General features: G+C 37.2%; 1 protein-coding gene and 1 long non-coding RNA gene across 3 annotated transcripts; both read left to right on the top strand.

The window, feature by feature from the left end:
• The first annotated feature begins 1,243 nt into the window (after positions 1-1,243).
• LOC140859453 (uncharacterized) lies at positions 1,244-1,983 on the top strand. Its single transcript, XR_012142950.1, has 3 exons — positions 1,244-1,371; positions 1,469-1,660; positions 1,745-1,983. It is a non-coding gene; the product is annotated as an uncharacterized lncRNA (long non-coding RNA).
• Positions 1,984-7,202: 5,219 nt separating this feature from the next.
• Positions 7,203-11,594, top strand: LOC105048705 (WAT1-related protein At1g21890). Of its 2 annotated transcripts, none has more exons than XM_029265606.2 (7): positions 7,203-7,450; positions 9,839-9,901; positions 10,002-10,118; positions 10,228-10,468; positions 10,591-10,749; positions 10,882-11,033; positions 11,109-11,594. In XM_029265606.2, the coding sequence occupies exons 1-7, from the start codon at positions 7,260-7,262 to the stop codon at positions 11,245-11,247; spliced, it is 1,062 nt and encodes a 353-aa protein (XP_029121439.2). In that variant the 5' UTR covers positions 7,203-7,259; the 3' UTR covers positions 11,248-11,594. The 2 variants fall into 2 exon arrangements, with proteins under 2 accessions (XP_029121439.2, XP_010926422.2); XM_010928120.3 differs by having other exon boundaries at positions 9,836-9,901; positions 11,109-11,586.
• Positions 11,595-13,607: the final 2,013 nt, after the last annotated feature.

The following is a 13,607-nucleotide window of genomic DNA, read 5'->3' as shown; positions in this document are numbered from 1 at the left end:
CACTATTATGGTACATCTGCTCATTCACTTAGCTTCAGAAGTTAAAGTTGATGGACCGGTACATTATAGATGGATGTATCCTATTGAGAGGTATTATTGTAAACCTTAAATCTTTTGATAATTTTATTAGAAACAACAGCATACTGATATTTTAATAAATATTTAATTCTTGAAGGTATCTTGTGCGTCTTAAAGATTATGTGCGAAATAGAGCCTATCCCGAAGGCTCGATTGCTGAAGCATATATTGCGGATGAATGTTTGATATTTTGTTCAAGATATCTTCAAGGTGTAGAGACTATTTTTAGTCGACCTCAACGGTATAATGACTTTGTGGAGAATGCAGAACTGTATGAGTTCTTAACTGCTGAAAAATTCTTGGGAAGAGCTGAAAGTATTGTACTTGATCAAAAATCCTTAGCACAAGCACATCATTATGTGTTATTCATAGTGTCATAATATCTGACCATCGTAGGTTAGTATATTTAAGGAATGACATCAAAATTTAAATTTTATATTAGATATAATGTTCTAAATGATATATTTATATTTTATGCAGTGAATTTTTAATTTATCAGAGACGAGCCAATCATAACATTCGTCCTAATGCAAGGATTGAACAGCGATGGTTGGTCGAGTTATTCCCTATGTGGCTTTCGAATCAGATGTGATTTATATTTAATTATGGGATATATTAATTTTTGATACATATTTAATATCAGATAACTCAACAGCACTTCGTCATATCATTTTTTTTTAGGTATCAAAGATGATGGAGACAAATAATTCAGATGAACTAATAGCTCTTGTTCGAGGACCTAACAAGATTGTGAATAGATATAACGGTTTCATAATTAATGACTTTAAATTTCATACTAGAGAACGGGAGAAATTTAGAAAAACACAGAATAGCGGTGTTATGATGGAAGCGGATGGAAAATCCTATTATGGTGCACTTAAAGATATCTATGAGTTGGATTATTATGGAAAATTTAAAGTAGTACTGTTTAGATGTGATTGGATAGACATAAACTCACCAAGGGGTTTGAAACAAGATGCAAATGGATTTACACTTGTAAATTTTTCAAGGTTGATACACACTGGTGTGTTATTGAAGGATGACCCATTCATTTTTTCATTTCAAGCTCGTCAAGTATTTTATATACAAGATGCAAAAGATAAAGATTGGTTTACTGTCATCAAAACAAAACCTAGAGACTTATATGATATGGAAAACCAAGTAGAGGATGATGATGATGACACTTATACACAATGTATGCCCTACAATTTTGTGCCAGCTGATGATTTAAATGCTACGACGACGTTGGTTAGAACAAAATTTGAAGGAAACACTACTGCTTGATTGTTACTGGTAATAATTATTTATGATGTATATATTTTGCATTAATTATTATGTTATTTTACTCCATATGTTAACTGATTCTACCTTTTATTTATATAAATGCTAGGTGACATCATGCGTCGCAGGGGACGATATGCTGGTGTGCAGTTCCAGTTTTCACAGACAGAGGCCGGTACGTCTTCTTCAGCACAGCAGCCTGAGGCCAGTTCAGCTGCACAGCATTCTGAGTCCTGTCCTTCATCATCAGCACAGCATGATCCTCCTGTTCATCAGCCAGATGATGAGATACACGTGCAGGGTATATATTGTCTTTCATGTAATTTTATTTTTATTTCATTTTATGTATATTTATGATATAGTTACTTTTATGTATTTTTTGCAGACGGATCCGGGAGAGTACGCCCCAGACGCGAACCCACAGTAGTACGAGATGTGTGGCAGATGCGTGAGGGCGAGAGAATTATTGTGGAGTGCAATCAGCTAGGTCAGCCAATTAAGAAAGCTGCCTGCTTATTGACTTCATTTTTGGGGACTGTTGCTCGGAGGCCTCAGCTATGTCCGTTGGGCTATGCAAAATGGAATGACATACTTCCAACGTACAAAGTTGAGCTCCTCCGAGTTATAGAGGTAATGAATTGATGTTCATACTGTATATTAATTGTTAATCATTTATATAATTTATTTTATTTAACTTTTTTTTTATAGAGCAAGTTTGTTCTCCCTCCATTCACTCATGATTTTGTAATGAAGTCTCTCAACCGTAAATGAAAAGAATATAGAGCACAATTGAAGAAGGACTATATGAGACAGGGTATGACAGAGGAGGAGGTTGCTAGGAATTGTCCTCCTGATGTACCCCCTCATCAGTGGATGGAGTTGGTTCATTATTGGTTCTCCGAGAGGGCACATGTATATTATCTGCTCATTATCTTTTTTTTCTAAATATTTTATAAAAATATTAATTTTTATTATATATTATACATATAACAAGTTCTTTACTTTATTTTATAGACTTATTCTGTTATTGGTAGAGCTGCACGAGCAGCTCAGTCTGTTCCTCATACATCGGGGTCGAAGAGTTATGCACGACTCCGACAGAAGTTTGTATGTTCCTTAAACTTTCATAATTAATTTTTAATTTTTATGTTGAAATATTTATATAACTAATATCATTATGTATCGTGGACCATGTCTGTATCACGATACTCATATATTTTTTAAAATTATTATAACTGTTTGCTTAAAATTAAAATTATTTGTGTAAGTGGATGAGCATGGGAGGGAACCCGGACAAGTGGAGTTTTATCGGATGACTCATACTCATCAGAATGGTACTTTTGTTCGAGATTAGTCAAGAGATTTATATGTATGGCATTATTAATATTCTATTTTTTGCAATGATTTAAATTTAATTTTGTTAGCTATTAATGTATAACTCTTATTTTCAAAATAAATACAGGAGAGGGCTACATCTCTCATTGCGGAGCGTGACGACGAGTCCGCAGCATCTACGCAGCAGAGTCGTATCGAGGCCGAAGTGTTCACAGAGTTGATGGGACCAGAGCGCTACGGCCGAGTGAGGGGTTATGGAGTAGGAGTCACCCCCACTCAGCTATCTGAGGTTAGTAGATATACGCAGCATGCTGCAGCAGATGCTCAGGATTCACGCGTTCGCAGACTCGAGGCGGAGATACAGGAGATTAGACAGAGTCGTGCCGCTGAGATGGAGGAGATGCGACAGAGCCGTGCCGAGATGCAGGCCATGAGGGGACAGATTGATCGGCTTACATCTTTGTTAGAGATGTATGGTCCATCTCAGGTAAATACATATTATTAAATATATATTTTTATATTAATTTAATAATTTATATATTTTTATTTATAGATATGCAAATCATGCTTTTGATATGTTTCTTGTAGGCTCTTGGCACATCAGGCACCCATCGAGACAGCGGCACGTCACGTGGAGACAGCGACGACCATCCGCCTGCGGATTGATATTATTTTATTTTTATTGTATTCTTATATTTATTTATATTACTCTTGATTGTAATGGACGATTAGTACTTTATTTTTATTTATATAAAATAATATCTTTTGGTTTGGTTAAATTTGCTATTTAAGTTTGCTTTTGGTGTGAATGGTGGTGATTGTACAGGTGTGAATGGTGGTGATTGTACAGGTTTATGTTAGAATAATTGATATAATTTTGTACAGGAATGTATGTATTCTTTTTTTTTGTATATAAAACCTGTATTTTTTTTTTCTTTTAAAACCTTTAACGACGCTTATAAGCATCGTTAAAATAATTTTAACGACGCTTATAAGCGTCGTTAAAGAAAAAAAAGCCGACGCTTCGAAAAGCGTCTTGGTAGAGTGGAGGACGCGGAGTCATTAACGATGCTAAAAAGCGTCGTTAAAATTGAATTTTACGATGCTTTAACGCGTCGTTAGAAATATATTTAACGACGCTTATAAGCATCGTTAAACCAAGTTTAACAACGCTTATAAGCGTCGCTAAAAACCTAACAGCCGACGCTTCAAAACGCGTCTTGGTAGAGTGGAGGACGCGTTGTCATTAACGACGCTAAAAAACGTCGTTATAATTTAATTTTACGACGCTTTAAAGCGTCGTTAAAAAATAACGATGCTTTTAAAAAGCGTCGGCACTTTTCGTCTCCACTCTTACATAGGCGATGCTTTGGCGAGGCTTTTTGAAGCGTCGTAAACGTTATTGACGGCGTTGTAAAATAACCTTAATAGCGTCGTTAATGATCATTTTCACTGTAGTGGTTGCTTGCTGAAGATCTACGGTTTTAAAAAAAAGAGAGTGCAATCACCATTATCACTAACACATAAGAGATGTCCATTTATATGTTAATCTAAATGCCGACCATGCACCTTTTTGCTAGGTGGTCTTAGGTGGTAGTTTGGCTTACTTTGGACTCCTTTCCCTGCCTTCAGGGCCTTGTGTGTGGCCAGGCAATGTAGATGTTGGATGTGCATGTATTATATGAATAATGCTAATCACATAGGATACTCTATCGGCATGAGATACATCTAAGCATCTGCAAACCCATATGAGGGGAACTTGTTTAATAATATACTTATCTGAAAAAACATAAAGATGAGTCTCTTATGATGGAGATGCATGAGATACATTTAAGCATCCATGGATCCACAGAAGGGCTCTTGTTTAATGATGCAATTATCCTAAAAAAGAAAAAGAATTAAAAATGGGTCCATATGATAGAGACCACATACATTATTTATATAATGTGATTATTTTAGGAAAGCCTAGTTGCTCTACAAAAGTTGAATGCCCACTTAGTGGCACTTAAACAGGCCCTTTATTCCCAAAGATTCATCTTTCCTTTTTTTTTTCTTTTTCTTCTGAGATATGGTAAGGGGTTATGACTATCTAGCCACTCGACTCTAGATGATAATGGAATCAAAATTATTGCATACGACGGCCCAGAAATTTTATCAAGAAAAAATTATATATAGGTCCTTAGATTGATTTGGACTTACTTTTAAGTCTCTGAACTTCTCAGATAGAATAAAACCTCTTTGAACTGTTTAAGGAGTTTTTTTTAGGTCCCTGTCGTCCATAAGTTTATGGTTAGATTACACAGATTTATGTTCAGATTACACAGGTTACACAGTTCTCTGATTATCTAGTTTCAATAACTGGTTATACAGATTTATGTTTAGGTTACACAAATATATGCTTTGTTTACACCATTGTCTTATCCGGTTATATAGTTTTATTATTCGATTATATGATTGGATGGTAGAGACCTAAAAGTAACTCCTTAAGCAGTTCAAAGATGTTTTATTCCATCTAAGAAGTCCAGGGGCTTAAAAATAAGTTCAGATCAATCTACGGGCCTATAGATAATTTTTTCTTTTACCAACTAGGCTTGTCCCCATAATTAAGAAAGAAAACCAGACTAAGTTTGCAATTTGTTTTACAAAGATCTTGATTTATTTGTTCTACTTTCATCTAACGTACAAGCTACTTGGTCAAATAAATCAAGTTACTTGGTCAACTAAATGCACAAGATGCTCATGCTAACTGGACCAAACATCTCCACGTTTGCTATTATCAGTAGAAACAAGTAGTCCTATCACTTTGAGAGGCTTGTCGGGACTATTTTGGATCATGTTCTGATTCAGGTTGACATCCCTCTAGATTTCAGAATTGATTCCATAAAGATGTGGCTCCGTCTTGCCAGATTTTTGTATATGTGCATGATCTCATGGCATGATAATTATATGCAAAGTAATTGGTCAGGAATGCACCCCAAAATGTTTACATATCAAGGGGTGATAGGACAAGATTAATACCATGTCGTTTCCCAAAAGGAAAATAGAATTATCACCATGTCATGGGGATTCCTAAGTGCAGCAGAAGCTAATGGCCAACTGGTCCATGGGTGTTTCAGCCAGACACTTCTCTTCTTCCTTTTTTTTCCTTTTCAAAAGATTAAACAGAGACTGCTGCAGAGAGAAAGGAAATTCTGCTAAAACTCTTGCATGCATGCGCCATGGAATATTCTGTCCCAGCTATCACGTCTCCAGGGTAATCTACAGAACTGGATAACATCGATCTTATGTGGCGAATCATATTGGATCTATTTCATGGATTTTTTGGATAAATATTTCTGTTTAATTTTTTAGTATTCTATTTTCTGATTTTTATGGATGTACTTATGCCTGAATAATTTAAAAGATCTGATTCACCAGAAAAAGAAAGAATGTGTCACGCATCAATTTACCAAAAGCTGAGGTTTCAAAAGCCCTGTTGCCCTGTCATGCCTTCCCAGTTTCCTTTAATTGACCTTTATAACTAAAGGCATAGGTTGCATCTGCTACGTGGCAGAACCTTACGCTTCTGTCATTGGTTAGCATAAGATTTACGTCAAACAAAAGATTCCTGTTTGGTACATGATTGAGGTAATTAGGCAACTATCAAGTGCATCGGAATGCATCATGGACCAAGAATTTTTTTTTTTTTTTTTTAACAAAAAACCCTCAAAATCTGCCATAGTTTTTGCAGTACAGTATTACATTCGGTTGAAATATGCTGCAACAAAATAAAGCTACCACCGTGGCCACTGCTGACTGTTATGGTTTGATACAACATTGTGTCAAGAGCAAAAGAACAGTATTACATGACAAAACCATCACCTATGATTTATGGTAATTAAAAAGAACACCTGATATCTAGCCTTTAGTGCAGTCATACAATAGACACTAAAATTTAAATGGATATGTTTGTAGATACGAGTAACATAACCTTTGCCACAAGTTGTCTACCACGACTGTTGCACATTTGCAGCAACCAAACACACTTACGTGGCCACAAAATGATTGTAATTTGTGAACATTCCATGGCCTTGGATAAGTCCAACCCAATGGGATGCAACGCCATCCTAAAATTAACGAGCGCACCTGCAAGTTGGCCTGCCCTCATCAGCATGCACTAAAACCTGTTTCCATTAGGCTCTCCTTTAAGTCGTCACTCATCAATAATTTCATTTTCTTTAGACCCCAGAAGGATGGAGGGAAAGGTGGTCACACTTTAGACTGGCTTTCTTTTGACTACATCACTCGAAAGATAGTGGACCTTTAGACCTCATCTCAGCTCATCTTACCTCTCGGTGTCCTTGGAAAATGGGCTCTTTTCCTGTTGTCTATAGAAAATAATGGAATCTAGGAGGGACCCCCACCCCTTAAAGACTATTGTTCCTATGGTGATCTATAGGGTGGTGGTCTGATTTTTAGCTATATAAGGCTGCATGCATTTAGCTTTGAGTCCCATGAGAGAGGTTCTGTGAGGTGGGGGGTTAATTGGGAAAGAAGGGTGTTAAAGAGATAGGAGGAGGGATAAGATGTCCTTTGGTGGGGTTTGGAGTAGGGTGAAGCCGTACTTGGCTATGGTCTTCTTGCAGTTTGGGTTTGCCGGGATGTACGTGATCTCGGTGGCAACGCTCAAGCAAGGCATGAGCCATTATGTGCTTGTGGTGTATCGCAATGCCATCGCGACGGCCGTCGTCGCCCCATTCGCATTGTGGTTCGAGAAGTAATTCTCTCTCCCACTCCCTCTCTCTCCTAGCTTTGGTTTGGCATGATTCATATAAAATACATGCATGCATGGCATGAATTAGATTAGATAAGCCATTCATCTTTGCCGATTAAACCAGGTTTAACATAGCACTTTGGTGGTGATAAAACCAAGGAAAATGGAAAGGTGCTTGTTGGACTCGAGCTAGAATTACATGACTCAAAATAAAATGTGTTTCCACCAATCAAGGCCTCGTCACATCCAAGTTATACATGGTGCATCACACCAATCAGATTTTTCATTCCTATGGGCTCTGTTGATGTGGTGCTTCTGGTGTAGGATATAAATTTCCGCATCTAGAGGGGTGCCATGTCATAGGGTTATACATACATGTTGTTGTTCTACTCTCCATACGACCATTATCATGCAGTGAATCTCCGCTCATTAACGCTTGCTTAGGGTTATGATAGATATATGAGTGCATGTTAGGCTCCAAGATATTTCACATATTTCAGTCCATCAAGCATTTTCTTTGCGCTTAGCTAAAGAGTTAAAAAATATTCCCTAAGACTGCACGCTAGACTGGATTTAAGTATTTTAATGCATAAGCTTGGCTTGGGGCAAAATTTACATTCTGGCCGTTCATTAGCTAGTTGGATATTGGAAAGCTCCTATTTTGTTTCTACTTTTTTCGTATATATCTTGTCTATTCTTTATTTTTGCATGATATAAAGGTGACAGTTCCACTCGCTTCAGTGAAGAAAAAGCCAAAAATCTAGTGGATGATTGGATCAACAGCGTGATAAAATATTAAGCACTCCAAAATTAAGGAATTATAAAGCCATGCCAATTTTAAAAAGGTCAAAAAAGGAAGAGCCTAGACTTTGGATGGTCCCACAATCAAAGATCACTGAAAAGAATCCAAAAAAGACTGAATCGTGAAGAAGCTGAAAAGAGTGAGTTTTTTTTTTACTTCCTTTGCCTTTTCGTAGCACCAACTGAAGAGAAAGCAAAAACATAATTCTATAAAGAGAATCTGGTCAAAAGGGCCACTCGTAGATGGGTACACTTTACACTGCTTCTCTCCAAACTCCTTCCCACATGGCCTAAGATGAATCCCCTTATTGACTATGGTACGCATAGAGTTTGGATACTCATACATGGCTATGAAATCTAAAAATACTTTTCAACTAGTTTTTTTTTTTTGGAGGTTCTAGATTATTACAAGTGGTATTAGAATAGACATGATCTATGGCATGTATGAATTAAAGGACACTACAATATTAGATATTTTGAGATTGATTCAGACCAATTTGATGTTTGTGATTATTTTTTATTCGATTTGGATCCTTTAGTTTGGCAAAAATATCAGGGCTTAAACAATAATAGTATGTGAGGACTTGTGCAGATATATATTTAGTCCTATATAAGTTATAGGATCAAAAAATCTAAGTAACATCGCTCAGCTCATCTTTTTAGATGAGATTTTAGATCTTAAACTCAAGCATCTATAAATTGCTTTTGAATCTTAAATTTCCCTTCTAATCTCCACATCATCCAATTCAAAAATAAATTTTCTTCTTTTAAAATTTGTTAAGCAATAAAAATGAACCTATCAAGTTTTCTCTACATTTACACCATGCAAAGCTAAAGTGAATTATTGATTATTTTTCTTGGTTATGCAAAAGTCCACACACACACACACATAATTTTTTCAAAAAGATTGTCACATAAAATTCTACATCGGTGAAACAAACAAATTGCTCGCTCAATTTACACTTGAAAAAAGTTTCATTCTCAAGATCACCAAAACCAAAGCTGGCATATTCAATTAAGCCAAAGCTTAACCCAATCTTCCTCAAGAAAATAAGAAAAAGAAGCAAAACACATCCCTACACATAGCTATCAAGGACTAGGTCACAGATGAGTCAATCCATTTTCAACCCCTAGCATGAAGAAATGTGCAGTTGATGTGTTCATCCATGAAACTATAGTCAGAGACAGGTTTAATCCAGATTGGTTGGATCATGACCTGTGTTACGAGTCAAAAGATCTGTTTGTACCTCTAATTCTTTTATTTGTGTAATCTGTTATTTTCAAAATATTATGGCCATGATGCAATAGTCATGGAGACAATCAAATCATTCCCTCACACAAAAGAGCCACTAACCTTTAAGTGGCCCTCAATTTATGGGCGTTTTATATATACAAGCAAACCCATCCACAGCATGCCTTCTCGCACGTTCTATTATTATTATTATTATTATTATTATTATTATTTTATTACTCACGTTCTATTTTTAAAACAGCCCTCTAACCTTTAGCAACATTACTAGCTAATTGCATGCATTGCACGTCTCTTTCTTTTTTTTTCGAGCCAACATGTCCATTTCTTCTCTTCAGCAGGAAAGCCCGGCCGAAGATGACACTCTCCAACTTTCTCAAGATAATGGCTTTAGCACTACTAGAGTACTCATCTACTCACCAACCAAAGTTTTACGTAATTAGTTTAAACTTCATCAAAATTAACTTCTTCTTTTTTAACGGTATGCCTCATCTTCCATGCCAGGCCTGTGCTTGACCAAAATTTCTATTACATGGGGGCCAAGAACACGAATGCAAGCTTCGCATCTGCCCTTTACAACGTACTTCCTGCTATGACCTTCGTTAATGCCGTTATTCTCAGGTAAAAGCTGCAACCATCGATCTCTATCAACATATATTAAGGAAAACTTTTCATGTAATTATCAAACAGAGTTATGTTAATCATTAACTATGTTTACTCGTATGATCAGAATGGAGAAAATAGATATCAAGAAACGGCATAGCCAAGCCAAGATCGCCGGCACTCTGGTGACTCTGGTTGGTGCATTGCTCATGATACTATACAAAGGACAGGTGGTAGAATTTATTTGGACAAAGGGACGCAACCACTACAACAATAACGCTGGCAGCCAAGATGATAGCCACTGGCTTGAGGGCGTGTTCATGCTATTATTTAGCTGCTTCTGTTGGTCTGCTTTCTTTTTACTACAAGTAATGCTCTTTCATCACCAGAATGGAAGCTCCAATATAATGTCTTATATATGTTTCAATCATAGAAGAAAAGTGTACATTATTGGGTGACTAATGCACCATGATGGTTGATATTTGGTCAGTCACATACACTGAAGTCCTATCCAGCAGAGCTTTCCTTGACCACCTGGATATGCTTCATGGGTGCGGTGCAAAGTGGTGCAGTTGCTCTCGTAATGGAGCATGAAGCCAAGCCATGGTTGATAGGATTTGACTTGAGACTCCTAACGGCCGCTTACTCCGTAAGAATGGGATCTTTGTTTGAGATAATTATAGATGTTAAAGCATCTAAATCATAGAAACAGACTGAACTTATGCTAGTATTTATGTTCTTGAGCTCAGAAATTTTAGCAATTGAGCTGATTCTAATGCAGGGAATAATGTGCTCTGGGATCACATACTATATTCAAGGAAAAGTGATGAAGGAAAGGGGCCCTGTCTTCGTGACTGCGTTTAACCCTCTATGCATGATAATAGTAACTATAATGGGCTCCATCATTTTAGCAGAGGAGATCACTTTGGGAAGGTATGAGTTCTTGTTATCTCATTGCAGCTATAGTGGTACGGAGTCTGGTTTTACTAACTTCTCTGAAATTGATAGGGTGGTTGGAGCAACTATCATAGTAATTGGTCTCTACTCTCTGATATGGGGTAAGAGCAAGGATCACTTGACCCAATCCTCAGATGATGATGAGAAGAAGGGGCGTTCGAGCTGCCGATTTCTGCGACCGATGCGATGAAATCTAATTCTGCTGACCATGGCACTGTTGCAGAGATTCCATCCGCAAAGAGTCCTTGAAGAATTTAGCTCCATTTTCTATACGCAACTAGTAGATTATGCTGTCACTTTTTTAATTATGTAATCGGGCTTTCAGCTATTAGTGCTTGCACTTTATGAATGATCGGGGAATGAATTGGACTAGATGCAACTTCTTGTCAAAAATTTACAGAAATGTAACAGTTGTGATGAAGTATGATGTGCAAAGCTAAAGCTTATCACGTGGCAATGTGAGTACTTTAGGCTAATTTGCATGCATCGTCTCAATCATTCCTCTTGTTGGTCCCAACACTTTTTCTCCTTTTAGGGGTGTTGATCCTTCACCTTCCTCCCTGGTATTATAATTTGTATCCTCCTTAAAGTTCATTGCACGATGAAAATGGGATTGCTGTTGGAAGATGCAGAACTTCAAACGAATGGCACGGAACACTACTTCATGATTGCTTTTACCTTTTTAGTGAAAGCTAGATTGATCAATGAAATTCGGTCAATCTAAGTTTGATCTAGCATGAAGAGATGAAAGGATGGACATTAGGGCTAACAAAATATGATCCGATCCATGTTCGATTCGTCATAAATAGATTTGGATTTAGGCTAAATGGTTTGGGTTATAAACAAATCAATCCGTTTAACCCATTTAATAAGTGGATCGGATTTGAATTTTAGATATCTAATCCATTTAATTCATTTAATATTCAGGTCGGATTGATCAGATAACCATTTAATCTGTTTAACCTATTTAACTTATTTTTGACCTATTTAACCCAATCTGTTTCACTTGTTTAACCCATTTAAGATTCGTTTAACCTCTTTAATCTGTTTCTGACCCATTTAATCCGATCTATTTAATCTGTTTAATCCGTTTAACCTAATTTGACATATTTAATAAACGGATTAAATGAATCGGATCGGGTTATCTGTTTAATAAACAGGTTGGGTTCAGATTTGAATTTTTGACCGATTTAATAAAAAGGTCGGATTTGGGTTGATGATTTTCTGACCTGACCTATATTGACTTGATCGTTTATAACCCGATCCGATCCAATTGCCACCCCTAATGGATATTTGATTTAGTGATTCAGGGCACATAGGTGTTGAGGTGCCTAGAATTTGTTCTTTATGGTTCTGACAACAAGAATTTAGACCGTCCCAAGATAAGAAAGCACCGCTAGAGTCAGATGCCTTCTTACGCTATCTACGAGTGTGAAAAAATCGAAACAAGCATGATGATTTTAGGAGGCAGATAATGTGATGGCCTCATCCATTGCACCAACCCATCACTAAGATGGCCTAAACCCCACCCAAATGGCAGTCAAAAAATGAAAAAAAAAAGAGACGAAGACACCCAACGAGAGTCTTCTTCTCTATCGAGTTTGGCATGAAATCGGACTCTTAGAGCTACCAAAACCCTATGAGATTCTCTATAAAGTCATCTCCCCTCCGTCCAAAGCAATCCATGATGCGCCCGGTCCTCCTCTTCTCTTCTCCTTCTTCTTTTCTTCCTATTTTGCTGATTTTCCTAGAGCCATACTCATCGAAAATTGGAGCCGGAGACACTATCGGAGCCAAGGTAAAGCCCTACTCCTCCTTTCTCTCTCTCTTCCCTTCTTTTCATGGCTTTGGGTGCTACTGTTGACCACCGACTTCTTTGAAAATCAATGAAATCAAAATCTCTTGTTTTCGCTATTATTTTCTTCTTTTTCTCCTTTTCTCCGACTGCCTCCACAATCGACAATCATCATTGAGGGATTTGGCCTCCTCCTTGCACCAAGCCATGGCCAACATCGGGCCCCAGCCGCTGACTAGTGAATTAGGATCCAAGGAAACCGAGCAAAGAGCCTCGTTTTGGCCTTGTTTCTTGCTCTTTTTATCAGTTGGCTACTTGCCATCGGCCGTTCTTTGCTCCAGCACCATTGGCCGCCTATGTCGCCACCTGCTGCTTGCTTTTGACCACCGGCCACCGTAGACCACCATGTTTGGCCAAGAAAAGAAAAGAAAAAAAAGAAGAGAAGAAAAGAAAAGAGAAAGAAGAGTTCTCTCTCGTCTCTTTCTTCTCTCTAAGGTTTCTCTTTGTCCTCTCTCTTTCTCTCTCTATCTGATCTTTAGATCCTAATATGAACTTAAGATGATCTTTTCAAAGAGATCCAAAATTGCCTCAATATCCATGCAGTATGTCGAATCTCAATTCGATCCTTGTTAGATATATATTTATAGAATTTGATCACTGTTAACCCTTTTTGAAACATCCTGATATGACCCCTGATTATCTTGATCATGAATTTCTCTTTTGAGGGATATGAAGACTCCATTTTCTCTCTCTAG

The sequence above is a fragment of the Elaeis guineensis genome, chromosome 7 (genome assembly GCF_000442705.2).
Source record: "Elaeis guineensis isolate ETL-2024a chromosome 7, EG11, whole genome shotgun sequence".
In the NCBI taxonomy this organism is placed as follows: domain Eukaryota; kingdom Viridiplantae; phylum Streptophyta; class Magnoliopsida; order Arecales; family Arecaceae; genus Elaeis; species Elaeis guineensis.
The sequence above is the reverse complement of the archived record's forward strand: the minus strand, read 5'-3'. Positions and strand labels throughout refer to the sequence as shown.

What these genes read in the sequence shown, in the direction of transcription:
- LOC105048705 (XM_010928120.3), top strand. Translation starts at nt 7,260, where the DNA reads ATGTCCTTTGGTGGGGTTTGGAGTAGGGTGAAGCCGTACTTGGCTATG. An exon ending in TTCGCATTGTGGTTCGAGAA is followed by an intron (nt 7,451 to 9,835) that starts GTAATTCTCTCT and finishes TCTTCTCTTCAG; the next exon opens with CAGGAAAGCCCGGCCGAAGA. An exon ending in CTGCTTTCTTTTTACTACAA is followed by an intron (nt 10,469 to 10,590) that starts GTAATGCTCTTT and finishes ATATTTGGTCAG; the next exon opens with TCACATACACTGAAGTCCTA.